The 23,129-nt window shown below is 43.2% G+C and overlaps 1 protein-coding gene across 1 annotated transcript; it reads right to left on the reverse strand.

Moving 5' to 3' along the window:
* Positions 1-2,081: 2,081 nt before the first annotated feature.
* Positions 2,082-22,852, reverse strand: E2F7 (E2F transcription factor 7). The gene is made up of 13 exons (XM_055712249.1): positions 22,765-22,852; positions 22,529-22,609; positions 19,053-19,328; positions 16,919-17,087; positions 14,184-14,468; positions 13,487-13,645; positions 12,285-12,422; positions 11,272-11,466; positions 10,548-10,632; positions 9,405-9,924; positions 8,277-8,544; positions 6,632-7,056; positions 2,082-5,266 (listed from the first exon to the last, which is right to left on the reverse strand). The coding sequence occupies exons 2-13, from the start codon at positions 22,607-22,609 to the stop codon at positions 5,090-5,092; spliced, it is 2,778 nt and encodes a 925-aa protein (XP_055568224.1). The 5' UTR covers positions 22,765-22,852; the 3' UTR covers positions 2,082-5,089.
* Positions 22,853-23,129: the final 277 nt, after the last annotated feature.

The following is a 23,129-nucleotide window of genomic DNA, read 5'->3' on the forward strand; positions in this document are numbered from 1 at the left end:
TGGTTCACAGCTGTCAGTTTTGAAACAAGAAAGCAACTGTTGAAAAAAACCAAGTTTCACGCTCCCCTCCCACCCATATTTGGTATGTCATCTATGAAATTACACTGCTGTCACATCCAGGGCAAGAAAAATCCAGCTGGAGATGGGAGAAAGGCGTAGAGTCTGGCGTTTCAGGGTGAAAATGAGAACTTTGTTTATTTGCAAAATGGAGTAAAATGGAGCAGCTCTGACTGAGGCAGACCTTTGTGTCCCCTCAGAGTCCCACAATATCAGACTTGGCGGTCACAGCATTTTGCAAACAAGCAATGCAGCCTTTTGCCCACTCACCAGCAAAGTCGCTGTGGCCTCCCAGGGGAGTGCGGGAAAGCTTCAAGCTCTTGGACCTTAAGCCAGTGCTGACTGACACCGTTAGGATTCATTTCATTGCTCCAGGAGGCCTTGGAGAAAGTGCTTGAAAAAATATCCTAAATTCTCAATGCATTTCTGGCGCAATAAATTAATTTAGAAAGAACCTGGATGTTAAGGCTTACTGCCCACATGGATCTTCTCAGAGGATGAGAGTCAGCATGTCTTAAATTTGCCTGATTTGTGTGTGAAGACTTTCTTTTCACCTCTTTACATCCTGAGCTATTAAATTTTAAATTATTATGCAGGCCAAGGAGCCTTGCTCAGGAACTCCCTGGGCTGGAAGGAGAAAGTGTTGCCATGTCCCAAACACCACTCAGAAAACCTCCTTGTTCACCAAGACAGCTGGTGAAGACCGACTTCCCTGGATGTGGCAGGAGCAGGCTCTGTTTGCTGCCTGCTGGAGGCTTCCCTTTTGCTCCTGCCTCTGACCAGGTTTGCTGGCAGCATTCAGCACCTTCCAGCATCACAGGGTTATTTTTGTCTCCCACTTGGCTCTGGACTGCCCAGCCCAGGCTGTGGAGCATTAAGACATCCATCCACAATCCACTACTTTCAGTTTTCCCTTTTTACAGAGAATTAAATCAGGAGGAATTTGGTGCTCCCCTCTGTTTTGTACTTCAAAAGGGGGAGTTTTAAGTGCACCAGCGAGGACAAGAACTGCTATAAGCTCTAGCCCCACTCCTCCGTAAGGAAATGACGACCATGGTCCTGCCAGTGGAGCTGGAGCAGGGTTAGGCCTTGTTAGTGCTTCTCATACTGTATTTACCTTATTAATCTCATACTGTATTAATATCTTATAAACCTTATCCTTCCTCTGTCAGCTGAAAGGGAAGGATATTATTGCTGGAGTCACAGGTCAAAAAAATCCCCAAAATGAGGGAGCTGCTGAGTTTTCATTTTAGAAACATGTCTGAGGAACATGGCCAGTCGCAACCCACAGACATTTTGCAGCCATTGTTGGCGACACAGAACATTAACCCATGTCTCTTTAATTACGCAGTAGGGACGGGGGTGATACCGGGCCTGCTGAAATCAGTAGTGAACCTGCTATTAATTTTAACGGGAGCAAACTCGGGTTTGGGTCAAGTTGTGTCTTGTGTGTGTGTGTATGTGATTAGGGAAGAGAAAGGGAGACAGGGCTACAGCTGCATTCTCCACCTCTAGATTTTACGAGTGGTTGGTGGTTAATAAGCACGCACAAGCAAATGCCAGCTTGTCTGTGGGAAACCAGCCCCTGCGACAGGGCCTGCCTTGCTCCTGGGTGCTGCGGCCGGCAGTCGGGCAGGCAGCTGCTGCCATCCTGTGGAGCTGGGCCGAGGGACGGCCGCCCCGCGGCAGCCCTCGCGGTGGCGGTGGGATGGGCCCCCACGGTGGCGGGGCTGGGGACCGCCACCGCGCGTTTGCGCTGAGGCCATGGGGTGTTCCCCTGGCCAGCTCCAGGACTTCAAGTGCCAGTTTGCAGTGCACTGGTTCCTGTGCCTGCATCAGCTGGAGTGGGAATTGCGCCCATGCTGCATAAAATAGCCAGGCGCAAGAGCTGCTGTGGCAAGCTGTCGTCCTCTGCTACTCACTCGGTGCTCACATCCAACAGGGACTGCTCATCAGGATGAGCGGTGGGTGGATGTTTCTTTTCAAGGGCGTTCTCCATACTGAAATCACAGCCTGAGCCGCTCTTTTAATTCCATTTTTATTCTGTAAGAGTTTATTATTTTGCTAAAAGATAGTATAAAAAAATTAAACCCAACAGTGTGACTGGAGCAAAGCTATATGCAGACAGCTAAAAAGATGGCTAGACAGCAGGAAAAGCAGGATGCCTAATCACTGAAGAACAGTTATAAACAGCAATAAAATTAATATCTATATTAAACTAGCAGTGCAAAGATACAAACTGGAAGCAGCTTTACATTAAAAAAACAGCTTTTTAAATACAGAAATAGCACCAATTTACAAAAGACAATCAGAAATGTAAACGTGGCAGGTAGATTCAAGTATAAGTTATATGCTCATCCTCCTCAGCAACTGTCTTGGGACAGAGAAGTTTCACAAACCCTGCAGAACATCCTGATTATGCACTTTGCCTCAGCGCAAATACAAATTCTGCTCTTCCAAAGCTACTTTGCTGACAAGTTGGTCTTAGTTTATTATTTTAATTCTTAGCTTTCAGTGAAGATAAAGATAGGAAAGGTAAACTCATTCCCTCTTGACAACCAGCCCCTTCCCCATCACTGGTCTAGCTCAACAGCTCGGGTACCGCAAGCAGCATTGATCCCTCTGCCACCCGACCACTTTGGTGGCCCCACTCCTATTTTAGTGAGGCTTTCGCATGGCCAAAAGCAAGACAGCATTATCAATCCCCTTCTTTGCCCAGGCCCAAGTCTGCTTTCACAACCGTGACCCACTGAACAGCTTTGACCATGAGGGAGTTGATCTTCATTTCCAGACCTGCTGTATTTACACAAACTCAAAACTGGAAGCAGAAACTAAAAACTTAAGATCCATTTTCAGTCCCTGCATTTTCAAGTATCGTTAGGTTAGTTATGGCCCAGAATAACATTACTGACAAAAAGGCAATTTTTGCAATGATGCTTCAACAGGAGCGAACAGCCAGTATTAGCTCTAATCCTCCTCTGCTCCCAGCTGCCATTTCACTAAAAGGCTGCACCATACTAGAGGGGAATAGAAAAGACAAGGTTTGAAGAACTGAGTCATCCTGAACTCTAGCAGCCTGTTTCCATCCAACAAATGCATGCTAGCAGAAGTGCAGGGTCAGCACCGTGCCAATTACACATTGCTTTTCAAAGTGAAATTAATTTAAATGGGCATACAAGCATGATTCAGAAGCCAAAGTTGTAAACTTTCACAACTGTAGTGTAATTAAAAAGAAAAAAAAAACCACCTTAAAATTTAGCAGTCTGATTTCTCTTTACCAACCCTGAAGTTTCCTATGATAATTCTGCTATAGATTTTCTTTCAGCGAGGGCTAACCACCCCTCCTTAAAAGGCTGTTATTGGTCTATTCTAAGATAAGGCCACATTACTCAAACTCACAGCTTCACTAAAATTCTTCCTTAAATTCCATTTTCATAATATATTTACTTATAAAAATTAAAAACCTCATCAAATCCCCAACCCCCACACAAAGTCCTAGCCTCCCTTGACCAAGAGTTGCACATCGAACAGTGTATCTACTCTTGGAAAACCAGTACCTGTACTAATGAGAGAAGAGCTGATAATTCTGGCCTTATGTTTGCTAAAAATTCAGAGTCATGTGGTATTGACAGCAACACTTTCTGTCTTTCAAACAGGAAACTGCACAAATTTTATTGCAGATTGCTACACAAGTAAAAACATACCCAAGCGTAAGAGCATTAACACTTAAAAATTATGTCCTATATTATTAATAGCACCATCATTTGAGGACCCTGAATGTTAAGTGTTAAGTCTTTTCTTCCTTTTCATCTTCTAAGGAATACAAATAATTTTTTTCCCACTTCCAAATTTCATGGCTCCTGCTCTTTTCAGCTTCTTTTTATCATTTAGATAGATATGTGTCAAAAGATGGGATCTCCCTTGTCTTCCAAGTATGCTCACATGCACTATTAACTAGTTAAGAAATTCCTGTAAATTAAGAGTCAGGCATTTAAGTACATACCCTTAGGTAGACTTAAGTAAACCGCTAAGTAGGCACTTAAGTAGACTCAGGTTAGACTGAATCTAGTCATGTGGTTAATGACTTACCAGTGTTCCTTGGTCATAAAGTCTAGACTGTATATTTAAATGGGAGATGAAATCTTAGCACAGCTCTCTCGGTGGCTTGTCACTCTCAAATTACTTTGTCAAACTTAATTAAGGAATCAGGTTTTGTATTCTTTACATCTAACTTGTACATTTTGCTCAGAGTTAAAAAAAGACAAACTCCAAGGACTAATACAGTTCATTAACACAATTATAAAAATGTTAACATTCACAGTTATTTTGGTCTTAATATTTTTCACATGTATACATTCAATCATTTTGTTTTATTATTAGGTTTTTCTAACCACAAGTGCTGGGCAAATTGTACAACAACCAACTGACATTCAAGTAATCCTATCCTGAGAAAATCTGTTATTCTCAAGTGGCAAAAAATTTTTTTTTGTACTATATCCCACTCCAATGTACAAAATAAATAGCAAGAAGCTGCACTGTAGAGGCAGGATTTGACATATTGGAACCAAGGAAGCAGTTGCTTTCACAGCTGCAAAAGTTTATAATTTTTACCACCAATTTACTCAGGGTAAGTAGAGTACACGCAATAAAAAAAATAACTTAAATACTTACTCCAGGTTAGTGCTAGACATCTTACTCAAAACCATGAATAAATAACCCCTGGGGTAAATCTGTTTACATCTCCTCATAGCAATAAGGAGAATATTCCAGATTAAAACCACAAATACAATTTGATGCCTACAAGGCCGTGTGAAGCACAGCATCTGAATTCCAATCAGTACTGAAGGAACAATTCAGTAAAACATTTTCAGTACCAGGGATGATTTGTGAAGGTGGTTAACAGAACCGGTGAGTGAATGTAGTGGGGAAGCATGCCAAAAGGGATGACATTATAATGTCAGGTAAGAACTTGTTCTCTTGTGATTGATACAGGGTCTCAGGACAATCTGCCCGCTCTTTGCACCGAGTGGAGTTAGTCAGGGCTAGTACCAGAGATTTCCAGCCTCCTCTGTACAGAGCTGGCAATTCTGGTCTGGTTGCCTTCATTTTTCTTCCATGCAACAGGGTTTCCAAGACTTCCAGGAGTTTTGAAAAATGCCTCGTGACATGCAGGACGAATGCTCTTGGGAGTGAGGGGAGTTGACAAAGGCTATTTGTGAAACAAAACCAAAGTGATTCAGTAGGGTTCTCTCAAAGCCTACATGCAAGCACGCAAACAGAAGACAGCTCGTAGACATTAAGCCCTGTGCCTTGCTACTGTAGGGAACCACGTCACACATCTTTTCAGAAGCTCCACATGAAAAGCTATGGGCTTTGCCCCTGCTTTTTGTTCTGGAACTGTCTGCCAGTACACCGTTGCTGGAAGCTGAAAGCCTCTATCTCATTTCCAACTTAAATGTATTCATGCCTAGTTCATACTCATTCATTCTTACGCCAATTTTGTCCTGTAGCTTAAATGGCTCTTTCCCTTCCTTGATGTTATTTTGTTATTTGTTAGCATTAAAACAGATATAATATTAGTCTCCTAAATCCTGACCACTTTTCTTTTTAGTGCCACTCTACTGTAACCTCTAATGTTAGTATCCGTAATCAGACTGGCTGCCAGTCTCTATTACAGCCTTTTTCTAAAATCTGAACAAGATATACATAAAGTAACACTCATAAAGCTTCCAAAAGCTCAGTCTATTTGTCACCACATTAGACAACAGGAAAACAAATCACAGACTTAAGAATGTAAGCTAAAGTAGGGCCAAAACGTCACTGCTAATATTGCTAATAATTGTAAAGACCCAGGTAATATAGTGTGACATGATTGTTTTATGTCACTCATTGTACTTCAGATAAATAAGTCCTTTTGAATTTCTCATTTTTTTTTTACTCCAAAAGTCTGTTTCTGTGGTAGATTTAAAAAAATATCTTTATAAAAAAAGATCAACAAAACCCACAAGAGCCATTGTTTTCCCCCATGCTGATATTACTTTTCCATTATTTAGTTAAGAGAGATCAGAACGGGAGTGAGGAGGTAACCCAGGACACTACTACCCGAGCAGTGTTGCAGCCAGCTGACTCCTGAGTTATGACAAACAATCCTCCTGTCCTCCTAATGTGTTTCTGTAGCCACTGCATAACAAGCAATGATAGTGTCAAATGGAGAAAAAATAACGACTTCAATTTTTTTTTTGGGGGGGGGGGGAACCCCATAACCTACTTTTTCTCTATTCCTGTAAGATTTTTCAAGATTAAGATTTTTACAATTTTAAAATTCATGGAAGATTTTTAAAACTCACCACTTCATCATTCAGGACTAGACGTGCTAAGCTGGGCTATAATCTTTAACACTGTCCTAAGCTCTGCCACCACTACGGACAGACACACATACAAAGTGGAGGACACCAGCTCCCGGTGTGCTAACCCACCACTGACACACCAGCACCAGCCTGCAGCGCAAGCTGCCTTCAGGCCCAGGGACCTGGCGCGGCTGTTTCATTGTTACTTAACCACCTTTCACTCTTACCTGCTGCAGCTTCAGAATGGTCACTGGATGCCCCATACGCACAGGGGAGTCCAGTTCAACACCACTGCAAGATCTTGCAAGCACAGGACTCAGGTGCAGAGCAGGGTGAACTGGTTGCTGGAGATCCCCCAAAGGTGCAGGTGAGACCTTGGGGGCGACTACTGCCGTGGGGCCTATGAAAACAGGTGTTGTTGATGCCAGGCTGGGCATACTGAAATTCACAGAGGCAGCGGCGGAGAAGGAGCCATCAGGAACCGGGGAAAGAGGACTGGTGATTGTGGGAGAACAGACAAGAGGGAAGGAAGTCAAGGCTGCTGATGGCACCACAATGCAGGGCACGCTCAGAGAAGACAACTGGTTTGCAGTCAGGCTGATGGCACCAGGGGCTTGGTTTGCGGAGAACAGGAAATTAAAACTGCTTAATCCTAAACCAAAGGGAGAAAGCAAAGCATTAATACAGCTGAAAAATTGGAATTAAGCTATTATAACTTCATCTAGAGCAGGGAAGAAGTACGACAACAAAGAAAGAGGTTGCCCAGGAAGTAAACTGACAAAAATAAGAAAAAAAAAAAGGAAGAAAACTGTCACAAACCCATGACTCTTCTGCCAAGCTCCGTTTCCTTACCTTCCTCCATCTCCCCCCCTACTGCCTGTTCACTGCATGTGCATCCATTTACTTTGTTCATGCTAAGTACCAACTGCACACCTTCCTGTTTTCTGCTTCTAACTTCAGTTTCAAGCAACACTGTGGTTAAACAAACTTTTTTTCCTAACAATAATAATATCCTCTGCTATATGAAAACATAATCACTGTTTTTAATGACAACCCCCCCCCCCTCAACAAATGGAAAACACCCACAAAGATATACCCCAGACACTCATTTTCCTAAGAACAGCTGAAATACTGTTTTGAAACCGAAGCTGCTCTGGTTCCCAGTTTGTGCAACCTCCTAAACCACCAGGATTAACACTTTCAAACTGAGCATCTCCACCCTCTAAGTGAAATCCCATAGATCCCACTCTGTGCCACAAGTGAATTAAATACTAAAGCAGTAGTCATGGAAACGTGCCACATGTATCCTGTTCCCACAAAGCAGTCTCCCACTCCACACAAGCACAAAAAGCAGTGAGCATGAAATCTTCCTGTGATATTTTCAGCTGCTTCCTTTCCATCCCTACTGTGTCCTATGAGCAGGCCTGGCTACACTCCCAGTGCCTCAGATTTTGTGGGGTTATCCTGATGGTGCATGTACAAGACAGTACAAAGTCTGTAGATGACTAAATTCACCCACTCAGGGGGATGCTGTTGCACTATTCTGGCTGCCTTACTGCGAAACCTAGACTTTCAGCTCATCTGAGTTTTAAATGCTGGATAGGCGTCTTTTTTGCTGCACGTAATTCAAGCATGCAAAACCCACATTATTAACCTCTGTTAATGTCTGGGAATCTCAGAAAAATGCCTGCATTTTCAGAGAAGCAACAGTTCACCTGAAGTCAAGAGAATGCAGAGCTATACAACTACTACAGAGAACTGCTAGCAATCTTTTGTGCCAAACAGACTTATTCACCTATCCATAGGTCTCCCTATTTGCTCAGTGAACAGATGCACAATTTGTGTGTCTCTAGATCTCATGGCTGTCCTTACCAGTAGGCTGAACATAAAGATATTGTGGTAGGAAAGGCTGACTGGCATTTTCTTTAGACATGTGCTCTTTTCCTGGAGAGGGTTCATCAGGGTCTTTATTCTGATACAGTACTTCTTGCTCTTCAGAACCTAAAGGCTTAGTAGACTCCTTGTTTGCAGCCTCTGGAGCAGCAGGGCTTGTGAGGTCAAGATGAAAAGCTTCTAGATGTACAGCAGAAGTACAGCCACTTCCTGGGGTAGAGTCTGCCTTCAGTGACTCAAAAGGCTTCTAAGCAAAAACAAAAGGGGAGATGAAGAGTCCAAACTGAAATACAACAGTGCAATGTCTCTCATGCACCATCCTCAGCTACAGAGTAAAATGTGCATCTGCAAAAAGGAGCAGCACAAAACTGATTAGCAAGTCATCAAGTTAAAGATTTTGTTTGAGGGTTTGAAGAGCCATATTAATGATGCCTGTGCCCTGTGTTGTAGTTCACTTTCAGTACCTGGAGATACTAGATAAGAAACACCTGAACTTGGAGATTCATTTTTTATTGACAAGGAAAAACACCTGTTTCCAATGGCTTATATTCAAACACTGATACAACTTTCAGCCTGACTCCTATTTTCAGTAGTTAAGAGAACCCTGAAATAGCTGCACTTCACCTTCACCATCATCCTTCTCTCACCAATCTGCTTGTGGGCAACACTGGGCTTGAGAGAGAGGGGGACTCAGGCTAGAGAGTAGGGGGAAGTACAAATCACATACGCTATAGCTCAGTGGAGTAAGCAATACTGCTGCTGTCTGGGAAAGGCAAAGCTAACAGGGGAAAATGAGTAATAGTCACATCGATTTCTTCTTCCTCTCTGGCAGACTGTTTGATCAGGACACTAATTCCCCAAAACAGCTGAGCATCATATGCAAAGCAATCACAGTCCATTTTCCTCTGGTACTGTGAAAACATCTTCCAGCTAATGCCTACACTTCCTGACACAACCCCCTTAGAATTTTATTAAGGTGTGAGAAGCAGAATTTGTATCTGCAACAAGAGTGGTGTCGTGAATTTTCACTTTTAAAAAAACTGTCTTGGGCAAAAATCTTCTCTAGTTAACAGGAAGCCTAAGTGATAATGAAATTCACTCCTTTACCTTAGGCACTACAAGTGAGAGGGGCAGATCACTCTCCTCCGTGGTTTGCTTTTTAGCAGCTGGCTCTTCATCATCTACAGGTGCAGAGGGCGATGAGCACTCGTGGGAACTGCGTTTCTGGCAGACAGTTGGAGGTATAGCAGCCTGAGCTTCTGCACTCCTGTTTCCCATGTCTCCTGTGGTGGGCAGGGTCTCCTTCAAGTTATTTTCCTGAAGACCACCACACAACATAAAAAGGGATGAAGAAGGGAAGCACAGGAAGGATTGGTGGGGGAGCAGGGTAGGTTTTCCATTTTCTGTTTTGGAGGCTGCTTGTGTGGAAGGATGTGGAGCTTGGCTGCTGATGCCATCTGGCAGCGAAAGGCTTGGCACATCTGCCTGAACCACAGGGAAAACTGCCTGAGGCAAAGGGTTAACACAAAAATCAGAGTCCCCAAGAACTGGAAGAACAGAGAGAGGTGACATGATGCTTGGGTTTCCTGCTGAATTTATTATCGTTTCTGTGGCACAAGCCTTATTTCTAAAAAAAAAAAAGTAATGAAAAAAGGAAAAACATTTAGTCCAAAATTAAACCCCTATTTTATCCTTAAAAGTAAACAGGTACATTGTGGGACATAAATGTGGAAAAATCCCACCACCACCCGCCACTGCAACCTACTACTTTTACATAGTTGACAAGGAAGGTTACTTTTTATTATTCCTAATTATACAGAAGCAAACTTCTCAGGTTTTTGGCAAAAGAACTCTTTCAGTTGCACTTCACTAGTCAATCATTCACAAATAAATTCAAATTAGGATAGGTGTAGAGAAGACCCATTGATAGGACAGAGAGGCTCTTTCATGGAATTATGATTTACTCAGCCTACCTAAACAACAGGTCAAAGGAGGCAGGGATGACCTATATTAACACACATGAGATGAAGAACTACTGAAACTAAACAACAACAGTGGTACAAGTACAGGTGGGAATAAACTGATCATGGGAAAAAAAAAAAAAAAGGCAAGTCACTCTGAGACCTACCAGCATTAAAATAGTAATAACAAGACTTCCTGACCATTCTCTGTCTCATCAATGGCATCTAGCCTTGAACTAAATTTGACAGGCATGAAGCTGAAACTGGACAGGAGTTAAGACCAACCTACCTAGCATCTTCCTCTCTTTTCTGCCTACGGACAGCTGCTAGATTTATCATTTTGGAGCAATATTCATCTGAATTCACAATACAGGCTGAAAGAACAAAGAAGCATTCAATTAATAATAGATAGGTTTACCAAGCATATTTTGATACTGGCCATATAAAATAATTGGTATAATTTTTCTATCCTGGCACATTTTTATAACATCCACTAACCACCTAGAGCCAGAACCTGCAAGACACTCAAAACTCTCAGTCTCACTGGAGAGGTGCTCGACATCATAATTTCCTATGAGGGAACTGTGAAAAGCCCTGTAATTGCTTTATCTTTTTAAACAGCTATCCATTAGATTGTTACAGTAAATTCCACTGTATTAGGAACCATAAAATAAAGCAAGCTTTTGTGGCTAAAAAAATCTTTCTTTATCTATACCAAATGTTAACAGAAGAAGCCATAGCACAGTTGCAGTTAGCGACGAACAAAAACATTTACCAGAAAACAAACTGCAGATTCAAGGCAGTATGGCCTGTTTATCTCACCTAACTTTAGCTGCCTGACTGAAGGGTCCAACACAAGTCTCATCACATGGACAGTAGAAACATAGGCACCTCCCGAGGGTATTTCACATATTTAATTAGGTTGATTGGCTCAATCAAGTGCCTTAGATTGGTAGGCCCACATTTGGCCAGATCCAGTGGGATACAAAAGAACATGCTTCATTAGAAGTTACCTTGCCTCTCCCGACGCTGGCTGGTGGGATCAGATTTGACCTTCCTTCTGCTCCCTTCACAAGGCTGCATGCCATTAAATGAAGCGTGACGTGTAAACCTCTGCTTTCCAGTAGCACACATCTGATACAGGGCACAGGCTTCTCTCTGTGTCCCTGGCAGAGGATCAGATGTTGGGCTATTCCCTCTCAGCTCATCTATGGGAACATAATTTTGTACAACAGCCCTTTAGGGAACACAGCTCATCATTTAAGCTTCTGCCATGTTACTGAACTTGGCCATGAGAGAAGAGGTAACTCTAAACCATTCAAACCCCATAACCCTGAAGCAGACCTAAGCTCAATAAGCACCAGCAGACAAGATAAGGGCTTCCCTCCTTTCCATTCCACAGCAGCTGCAGCAGCAGCTACACTGGTGTGTGTAGCCAGGAAGAGAATGGGTGGCATTAACACTGTTCTTCACTTTTTATTTTTCCAGGCACTGGCATGACCCAAATATATTACCAAAGGGCTTCCCTTTCCTCTGGCTTTAGCCAAGAATCAGCAGCTTACTGAAATGCTCTGGCCCACTGTGGCCTCCTTGGCAGAAAAACCTTTTATATGAGGGGATGTATGCAAGAAACAGCCCTGCTCTACCTTGATAAGTCCCCTTACAAATAAATGAATTCTCTAATTATGACAGAATTGTTGAGATTTGGCAACCCAGAAAAGCTGTGGACCCAGATTTGGACATGCAGACGTTATCTGCCATTGCTTTACAATTCAGTTATTCACACAATTATGTAAGCTAGTGTAAAAATACCAGCAAGACACAGTATTCTTCAGCACCCCTCTACAGTTCCAGCCCTTGAGCATAAAGTCTAACGAGCAGATATTGAGCTTCTGGCCAGCTCAATAATCACAGGGTGGACAATGAATGCTGAGCCATTCTTTACACACTGAAAACAACCTTTTACCACTTGGGAAGGATTATCAAAACAAACCAAAAAGAAGAGAGATGCAGGTACACAAGTTACCAGTCTTTCCAGGGAATTCTACAGGCCCAATCCACTTGAAGGCTGGTTTGCGTCCTCGTTCCTCTGTGACATAAACTTTCTTGATGAGGCCTAGGCTGGTGAGAACATTGGCGATATCATACAGTCTTCGTACCTTTGCTAACAAGAAAGGCCAGAAATGTCAGACAGTCATGTTTACAATGCATGCACACTGTACATATTTTACATGGCAACTTAATTCCAGAATATCACCATAGCTTTCATAAACAGGGTGGGTAAAATGAAACTAGGATGGACTTAAGCCACCTCTTTTGAGGCCTGCCATTGCCATCTCCCACCTGCCTGTCACTGCTTCTTCACATCTTAGCTGCTCATCCACCTTAGTTGCTCAGATTTAAGCTCACCTACCTCATTTTGATGAAAATGGGTTAGGGAGTGACTACATCACCAACTTGCCCAAAAAAGGCAGCTAACTCCATGTCGGGTAGAGACAAGCTTTTGGGGGCAAGAGGCACATGAGTGCAGAGCTGATCATAAGAAGACATATTTATCATCTTAAAAATGTAACACTCTTAGAAAAACCTCTGTGACTCCAATAAATAACATGTTTGAGCTGAGTATGATACCCACAGGTTGCCCAGCTAAACTCCTCACATTCCTCCTGGTATTTGGGATAGAATTTTAAGACTGAAGTGCAAGTACTTTACCTTAAAAGTACTTTAAAGACTTAAAATAGAAGCATTTTAGAAGAATTATTTACTAATGCTGAGATTTTCCATGTTGTTCAACGGATTGAAGCACTAACCCCCACTAACTAAAAAGCAAACTGTGCCATCCAGCTGTGAAAGATTTCTGGGGTAAAAAGAAGAGGTAACATTTCTCCAGTGAAGAAGATAAATATATTATTTAATATAATGCAATTTAATTTACATGAGTTCTGAAATGTCATTCAGAACAGTACAGGGAACAAGGTTAAAGGACAATAAAAAATTCAAATAAAAAAAAATTCTCCATTCTGAAGCTAAAACTTGAACATAATTGTCAAATTGACTCTTCCCCACCCTATTTTCACAAACTGGCATTTGCAACTAAAAAACCACCCAAACCAGACTGCAGCAAAAGACCTGACCTGCTGTTGTCATTACCTAGCGGTGTCAGTCCAAACATGCCCCTGTTTTCTTTACTCACTTATAGACTGATTTGCCTCTCAACGGCCAGCTTACTTTTAAATTTGCTGTGGTCCACTGTATCCTGGGTTTCTTCTATCAGTATCTTTGCTGCGATGTCCAGAGTTACTATCTTGGTCTTGGAGACAAGGAGCAACATGACAAACTTTTGGCTCATAATCCGCAATGACTTGTCCTTTCTGCTGTTTGCAGATGCTGTGTTACAAATAATACCCAAGCCTCTTAGCATATATCATCCATCACAGCCAGAAAACTAGCAAGTAGGTTTCTCACACGCAAAAGGGGTAAAGCATTTCCTTGTCAGGAAGCAGATATCTTTTGAAAAGCAATATAAATTAAAGCACGCAGGAATAGCTTTTAGAAAGTCAGATTCCAAAGCTGATTCTATGCTATGTTACACACCTCTGCACCACTCTAATTTTGTGACTCCAATGGACTTCGTAACTCAAACCGCTACGCATTATACGGGCAATGTGCAAACAGGGGACAGATGGAAGATGGCAACTTCTGTCTGGATAATCATTTACTGTCATGTACTGGTGGGGACAGAATGCTAGGGACAGGATAGAAGGAAGAATTCTGTCTCCTATGTGTGAATGGTGTGAATGTGAATGGTGAATTCAGCACTTTTTAAAAAAAGAATAATTTTTTATTACTTCATTTAAAGTCACATAGTTAACTGGTGAAAGAGATTTGTGTCTGTGTATCACATCACACACGTTAGTTCTCTTACCAGAGGTGCAGTCTGGTTCTGAAAAGTCCAGTAATGGTCTGTCTTGAGAATCTGGAATAATTTCCTTTTTCTGTACTCCAGATCTGTAGTCCAAGTCCTGCTCCTTATGCTGGAAGAAGGTCATTAGCTCTCTATACTGCAGCTCTCCTGCTTCCTGAAGCATTTTCAGAGTTTGACTGAGGTTGTGCCAGCCATGCCAACAGTACTGGTTCTTGGCCACACGGCTAACCAACTGCAATGACTCCAGGATATTCACTATGTCATAAATTCGTCTCCGCTCAACTCCTGTTTTTAAGGGGGGCAGATAAAAAAAAAAGGCAGATACTCATCTACTTTTGCTGTGCTTTTCAGCAAAACAAAACAAAGAACAGGCTGTTCTCTGAGTGTTCACAACTTTATTTTTCACTGTTCACCTGGACACATTACATTAGATCCATCCATAACTGCACAATTAAAAACTGACATGTATGGCTAGGCCCATGGTATGATGCTTTGTCTATTTTTTTAACTACTGGCCCAGCCATAGTTTCAGTTTAAAGCACTGTATTTAGAAGAACTGATTGCAGTCTGCCCAGCCCTACTCAGTCAGACCTATCTGGACTGCCCTGAGCTTTTCAGAGCACTTGGGCCCTTCTTTTGTCAGAGAGCTTCAGCGCTCAGACATGTACCTGTATACAAGCCTGTGTGTAACTGAGGGCAAGAGTCTGAGCCTGGCACTGACACAGGGTAGATACAAAAGCCTGCTCCTACAGGCACCAGTAGGAGTGTGGTCCTCCACTTGCATTTCCAATGGCACAATTGATGGCTAAGCACATACCATGCAAAGGAGCGTCAAAGGCTTCACAAGGTGCAAAGCAGCGGAGAATGAGACCCACTGTTCCCAAATGCAGTAGAAATGAGCCCTTGGTGCTGGCTGGATTTGCATGAATGGGAAACCTATGAAATAAGTCCAACTTGGGTTCAACCTGACTGACATGAGCAAGGTTGGGGACAGAATATGAATAGGCCAGCAGCTCTGCTCCCAAATACTTGTGTCCAGCACTGTTTGAAGCATGGCTGTTATATGTTAACACAGTGCACTATACGCTGGTGGCATCAGCTACATCAGAAATCCCAGAACAGTTAACATCAGCTGAGCAGAACAAGAGCTAGCCAAAGGGAAATGTTTTGAAAGACATTGCTGCGGAAGGCAAGGCCTTGAGGCATCTGTTTGCCCATCTGGATAATATGAATAATACTTACCAGCCTCAAATGGATATTAGGATAAACAATTCATGAGTATTTCCAAGTGTGTGGAGATCTTGAAATGAACATACTCCAAAAAAACAGGAGTGCTACATATATCCTGGTGTCTGTCAGGCACCAGCAGCACAGCTCCCTTTGTGGTCTCTCCATAGATCTTCAGTGAACAAAGCAATATACGTATGTAGTAAAAGCTATATTACAACCATGATTTGTTACAGAGAAAGCAGCAACATCAGCAGTGAATAGTTTTGTGGTCCCTGAAGCAAGTGGATACAGACAAGGAAGGAAGTGAAAAACAAAGGGAGAAGAACAAATACACTCACTTCTGGGAGGTAAAATCCCCAACAGTGTTTCCAAACAAAATTTCTAGTATTTAGGAAAGCAAGGTAATGCCAATCCCAACACAGAATAAAGCACTACACAAGGTTGGAGCATAGGCATCTCATGCAAACACAGAAAGGAGTAACTGCAAAATCTGAAAGAACAATTCATTTTAAAAGTAATTTATTTAACTATTTACTTCATCCAAATTCTCTCCTATTTCCAGTTCCCAATACCAAAATACCAAGGCAAATAAATAAGTATTTCAAGGACTTTCTTAGCAGTCCTTGCTAAGAGCCACAGAGGACATAACTCTTCTGTTCCCTTTCTTCCCCTAAAAATACATTTATTTTTGCTACCTCTTTCTGTTAAATACCTGAGTTCTAAACATACATACAGTATTTATTTAGTTTAAGTCTGATTTTATAAAGTCCTTCCTAGCTAAAAGGCAACTTTTCCAAGGACATAGATCTTTTTGTTATTGGTGTGACCTGGCTGAGTTCTCTCTTCCAAGTTTTATTGCTTCTCTCAGATATTTCATTAATCTTTTAACTAAGACCAAACCTAACAGCAGACCCAGCAAATAGACTACTCAATACCTTCTTGCCACCTCAATACAACACATTTTCTCATTCTACTCTTACAGGTCTTCTGACAAGCTCCCCTCACAAGACAATATTTAAAGCTAAGATAACCCTGATGAACCATGAGATCTTGGAAGAAACCACGCCTACACGTTACTGAAGTCAGGCAGTAAACACAGGTGATTTCCTAACACCTACTAGTTTGCAGTTCTTTCCCCAAACATTTCATTTTGACAAAAGCTGTTGTTTATAAGTCCTCCTTCAGAGGGTTTGTAACTCCTAACTCCTTCAGTGGTCAGCAAACAGAAAATTCAAGAAAGCAGAGTTGGTAAACAGCTGGAGGATAGATCTGTCTAGTAAAAAGTACTGTCAGAAAGCAGATTTCAAAATGGTAGTGTTATCAAGCAGTAAAGACACTCAGGAATATTAGGCATTGCCATCTCTTGATTAGTATGATTAGAAGAGCATCCAGATCCAGTGAGAGGCAGACCTTCAATGTAATCTGTAAGAAGGATAATCCTTTGAGAGCCTTCCTGTTGGGTTACCCCAGGTGATCAGTTAGCCCATTTTTGCAGGTATACATACCAAGAATTGAAGCCACTTCATCCAAAGAAATAGTAGTTTTTTCTGTTGACAACGGATAACTTGGATAGCGAGCTAGAAACTTTTGGCACAAGAGTCCTAAGCTTTTCTGTTTTCTGCTGGGCCTCTGCTTTTCAAATTCATCAACTGTGCTGTCGTCTACCATATCATACTGTCAAAAAATAAATGTTAACCCTTTAGCGCAGAGCTTTAGAATCAAGGCATAGCCAAGTGAGGCATATTTCAGATGTTAGCAATATTTAAGCTTGGACTTTCTAATAAGGAAAAGATCATGGACTCCTTGCAAGCACAGAGCACTTGGGTGACACAATTTTGCTTGCAAGCTCTTCTCAATTCATCACACAAGGTATTTAAAGAAAAACTCTTATCTACAAAATTATAAAATAATGGTTATGCATAAGGAAACAAAACAGTAAGACCAAACAGTCAAGATTAGCAGAAGGTAAGATCCTACATGGAAGGAATATTTCTTTTTGAGAGGAGAATGTATATTCCCTGAAGCACCTCTGGATCTAATAAAACAGAAGACGTACAAGCCATTGAAGAGTTCCTGCAAAACTTTCAAGAGATTTTACTGCTCTTTCCAATGCCTCTACAACTATAAGAAACCAGGCTGGGGGGTGGGGGGGGTATGATGTTCAGAGACTATAAAAGGTGCCACCCAGTCCCCGAACCTTAAACTTAGTCAAGCTATTAGCTTAGGTGAACTTTGTAGGATGGCCTGACTATGGTCTTTCTGTCCTGGAAGGGGGGGAAAAAAAACCCAAACCACCAAAACTGTGATGGCAAGAACGTATGAAGAGGTATGTTTATTACAAAATGAGAATGATGGGAGGATTTTTCTGCACTGGTAACTTTGGGGGTTTGCTTTTGTGTCAAAAAAAAAAAAATAAATCTCACCCTCTGGCAATGGAAAGCCGAGAGTGATGGCAGCTGTTAAAACCCATGTTTCTTTGCTTATGAGAACTTAACTGTCCTTTGTAAGTTGTGATTAAGTGACCTTGTGGCTGTTGCTCTGATTGAATTCTTTGAGTTTTATATGGTATGGAAATAATAGTATTCTTATGGTTACCACTCATGTCTTTTGTAAGTTAACTTTCTGTGTTGAGAAAATTAAGTGTAACTTTATTAGCTAGAAAATATTTGAACTCTTTATAGCAGCCACTCCAAAAATGCTATATGATCTTAGGTGGCTTAGAGTGATCATTACCACTAATTTTTAACACTGACTTTTTTAATTACTGGAAGTTATATTAGGAATTATCTTTAGAGAGTTGTTTGAAAAATTCTCCAGTTTAGGTAGTCATAAAGGAACAGACTACTGTCACTGTAGATGCAGTAAAATCTACACTTGTAATCTGTACCTATCAAACGATTCTCCTCTGCTGGAGAACCCTGGAACTAACCTCCCCTCATGGAAATCACCAAGGAAGGATATTCTACGATAAATAATCCAGGAGAGGGAAAGCAGTGGCTGAAACAAAAGAAATAAGTATGAAGGAAGAAAACTGTAACGATGCTTATTACAACCCGATATCCTCTCCATGGACAGACTTCCTAAAGCAAGGACAGGGATCAGCCTCCACATTGCCTGAGTCTTGGCAAGTAAAAATCTTCCTTGAGCATGCCATCTGACTACTAGTTTAGGGGCTGGGGGAGAAAGGTTTCAAGTGACCACTCTGCGGGGCTGTCATGGACAAAGTACAGGATTTCAAAAGTATGTTGTAAAATATGCCCTCCCATTGTCTAATTTATTTTGAAAACGCCTGTTTAAAATTGATCTGGCAATTTTCTTTCTAATGCAATTCAGAAAATAGTGTCAGAAGTACTTAAGTTGGGGAAAATGACCGTTTAAGCTCTATTTCCTTGACTGTCCTTTAAAGCAATAGTCAGGCTCTCGAGGGCTCTCAGGTCAGTTACTAGTAAGACAGTTACTTTTGGTCTTTGAAAGCCTTCCTGCTCAGTCAGTGCTGCGTAGGCAACTGTTGCTGGGAATGCTTTACAATTCTGCAGTTTTCCATAGAAAGCGAAGGACCAGATGGAAGAAAACTAAGGCACAACCTTAAGCAAGGTCTGGTCCTAAATGAACGCAAGGTAACTGTGTTCTTAATCTCACCTGTAACAGATCAGGTGTGTCACGCTGCTCACTGTTTTCTACATGTCTGAAAAGCTCCTTCTTCTTTTCCCTGTCCCTCATGTCAGGGCTAGCAGCACTAACAAGCATCTTCAGGTTAGCAGTGGGGGTCCAGGGATCAGGCTGAGGTCTGTCAATGAGCTTAACAGGTGTAATTGGATTTCTTTCCGGGGTGCAGCCTTTTTGCTTTGACAAATCAATTGGTTCATTCTTAATTGGAGTCCTTAGGGCCATCCTGGATCGATCAAATATGTTTTCCTATTAAAAACAAAGTTCTTTAGACACAACAGGAAGGAACAGTCCCAACCATCAATTTCATTGTCCTTATGAAGGTAACTGTAATGACTCATGCCTTGGCACTCCCACTTATATTTAGCACAGCTCTGCCTTTGTTAGAAGTGGTAAAATATTCTACATGCTACTGTACTGGAGGCAGTGTATATGAGATACTGCCCTGAATTACAGAACCTGAGGTCAACTAGTCAAACTGACAGCTTATCGGACTTTTAAACTCTGACTGTTATTACAAGACAGCATTTCCGACAAACACAAATCACCAAATTAGATTCAAACGAAGTAATGCGTTGGTCACATTACACTTAAAAAGAAAACGTGTTCTGCTTGAAGGGTTCCTAATGAAAAGCCATGCTGGGGCTGCATCTCAGACTGTCACAAAACATCAAACTGAAGTGAATGTAACTCTGCGTGCAAGTGAAGCAAGTTTTGCATTTGCACTATCTGCTCCTCAGAACAATGGAGAAAATCTCCGTAACTATTCCTTGACTACAGCTAAGTATTGCTAGAAGGAAAAGTCTAGTTTCTCACCTGATTTTTATCATTCTTTGAATGCAGCTCAACTCCTTCCAGTCCCTAGCTGCAATCAAACTTTTTTCATACTTCACCTTTGGGTCAAATTTTACTCCTTCTTACGGCAAGAATTATCACTATAGATCAACTAATTTCAAGAGACTGGCTGAAGAAAGCATCAATAGTAATCCTTGAGCTGAGAGACCTGCTTTTGATCAACAAGAGACACTACTTCACTGTAGCCTGTTAGTGCAAACAGGCTGCCATATTAGCTTTCATTGCAGGATATAAAAAAAAAAAAAAAAAATGAGGTCCAGGTATCCTAAACTTGGCACAGAGCAAGACTTCCAAAAATGCCCATGCAGAAAGCTGTAGTTTGTTTTGGCCCAGGGAGATCAATGTTCTATTTTTAGACAGTCCAGCCATCATTTAATTTTCCTTAATATGTTACAAACAGGACACTTTTTTTGGAACTCCAGCTAATATGGCTCAGTGGTTTCTCTATTTAGTCCCTTGAAATGACTGCATGCACCTTGAGTGAAGTGAGAGAGACAGTGAAGCAGTCAGGTTATCATCACAAAGCTGGCAGAGCTTACAACTTGCTGGAATTGGAAGTGAAGCCTTTAAAACCACAGTAAACTGCTTTTAAACTATAAGTCAGGCTTGAAGTTGTTAGCTCTTCAGTCTACCTATGGCTTTTTTGGTGTTGGTCTCAAACTGAGCAAGTCTTGCTCAGACTAAGATCACCACTTCATTTTTTTCAAAAAAAGTTTTAAAGATTGAACAAGACAAATTTAAGGCTGGATGTTATTAGCATGTATTTTTTGTGCTGCAAGAAGTCTAATTCTAAAATGGAATATAGGGTGAAAGAAAATGTTAAGTTACTATTGGTTTGCTGTAAGAACTTTCCCAAGTTAATTTGCTTATTTTATTTGGAGCAATTCAGCTATCACAAGCTGATATAGATCTTGAAATAGGTGATTCCAAATATCATCTTATTAGGTATGGTCTAGCTAGAAAGGAGAAAGAAGTTCTAATAACAACTGAAGCTGGCTTTTAGTAGGAACAGTTCTGTAGCATTCAAACTGGAAACTAATTTGGCACATCAACAGCATCGTGCTCTGACCGCTGATGAACGCTCCTGCATACATTCACCTATGAATTACCTAAAAGGATATAATAAACATATCTCTTGTTACAATTAACAGCCAGTTATAACTTACTACACTGATAAATAGGGGTCAATTTAGAGGCCATGATACTTCTTGGAATACATGTTCACACGGTGTTGGCAATTAGTATATTTCTTGTAATTTCACATACAGCAGTGAATTAACACTTAATCTGTTAGGAGAAAGTCTACCTTCCCATCAAGGACTGCTGAACCAACCTACTGTTCCACTACCTCAAATATTTATGTTTGTGCAACTATCACAATGAAAAAAAGTAGTGGCACTACATGATCAGCACATGTCTGTTATTAACCTTCCAGATCCGTTTCCTGATGTCATAATCGCCTACTAAGGTAAGGCATGCTTTTAGCCCTTCTCCCCTCTTTTTCAGTAGCTGTGATGCTCTATGAGCTTCTAGCTGTATTCCACAAAACCGCAAGGGCAATTGGTAGAAGTATGGAATTCACCTTGGTCCAAGCAGACATGGCTTACAAATACAAGAGGACAGGAAAGTCTGGCTTAGTGAATTCTGTATGTAAGCAGGAATTGAAACAAATCTCTGAGATAATGGGAGCTGGGTCTGACAAGAACTACAGCATCTTTGGAGGACTCACTGAGCATAGGCAGAAAGTCATTAACTGGGTCTAGCTCAAGAGACGTTACTGAGCAAGGTATGCCTGAAGCTAGATACCCTGTTTCCTGGCTGGTGGGGTAGGAGGGGAACAACGAGCTTGTTCCTTGCTGAGCGGCACTGCTTAGCCTCCTGACCTGGGAACACCACTGCATGGATACAGACCAGAAGGCAAGCACATCAGACGTGCATCAGCATGCTCAAACTGCTGCTAAATAACAGATTGAAGGCCTAGCCTATTCCCATTTCATGTCGGGCCTGGTGTAGGTTAGCTTCTGAACGGTGAGACTGTACAAAAGCCCCCTCCACCTTACCCAAGGGTAGCCACTGGGATACTTGAGATCGCCTTGCGAGTTCTACTTAAGCAAAAGCTAAAAACCGTTTCCCTGGGAGCCAAAGCATACTCGTTCACTGAATGACAACGGCGGCATGACTCACGGTTGCCTTACCGGATTGTCTTTATATCCTAACGGTAGCGTCGGAAGCCCCTATGCTCCAAGACGGGCAAGGCGCTGCTGCACAGACCGACGTGCCAGGACAGGCCAGGTACGGCGGCCCAACGGCCAGCACCCCAGCGCTGCCGCTGGCAGCCGGAGCGACACGGTCAGGGCCACTCGCCCGCCCCGACCCGCCTCCAAGCCCCCGCCCGGGTCGAGGCCCTGCGCCCCTACACGCAGGGGCCTGGGGCGCCCCCCACCCGCCCCGGCCGGTGGAGCGGCCCAACCCGCCGCAGCCCCGGCCGCCCCCCGGCGCTTCGCCTGATGCTCCGCACCGGGGGAGGCGGCGTAACGCGCGCGGGGACGCCGCGGCGCCGGGGACAGACCGGACCCTTGGCCACCGCCGCTCACCTTCTGGGCCGCCTCGGCGCGGCCCCGCCGCCCCGGCCGGCTGCTCGCCAGGTCCCGCAGCGCCAGGACGCTCACCTCCATCTGCAAAACAAGAAGGCGCTTTTAGCCCGGCCCTTAAGAGCGGCCGCTCCCATCCCCGGCGAGACGCGAGGGGAGCGCGGCAGCGCGGGGCTACCCTGCCGGGGAGGGGGGACAGCCGCCCCGGCCCTGCGGCGGCGGTAGCTCCGCGCCCTCACCTCGGCGGCGGCGGGCGGCCCGGGGCGCGGGGCTCTGCCGCTCCCGCCAGGCGCCCTCAGACATCGCTTTACAATCCGGCCAATCAGGCGCGGCCCGCCGGGGAGCCCCGGCCGCGCGGCCGGCCAATCAGCGCGCGGGCAGGCGGCGCGCGGGACGGAGCTCCCGCCCGCGCGGGGCCGTTTCGCTCCTTTTCTTAGCGCGGTCGCCGGCGGCCCTCCCCTCCCCCTCCTGCCGCCGGGCCGCCAGCGCGAGGCGAGCCGTTGGCAGGCGGGAAGGGGCGCCCGAGGGCGAGGGGGGCTGGGCGGGGGCAGCAGGTGAGGCCGGGGGGATCGCAAGGTCCCCGCCGGGGCGGCCGGGCTCCCCC

Source organism: Falco cherrug, chromosome 5, assembly GCF_023634085.1.
Source record: "Falco cherrug isolate bFalChe1 chromosome 5, bFalChe1.pri, whole genome shotgun sequence".
Taxonomy (NCBI): Eukaryota; Metazoa; Chordata; class Aves; order Falconiformes; family Falconidae; genus Falco; species Falco cherrug.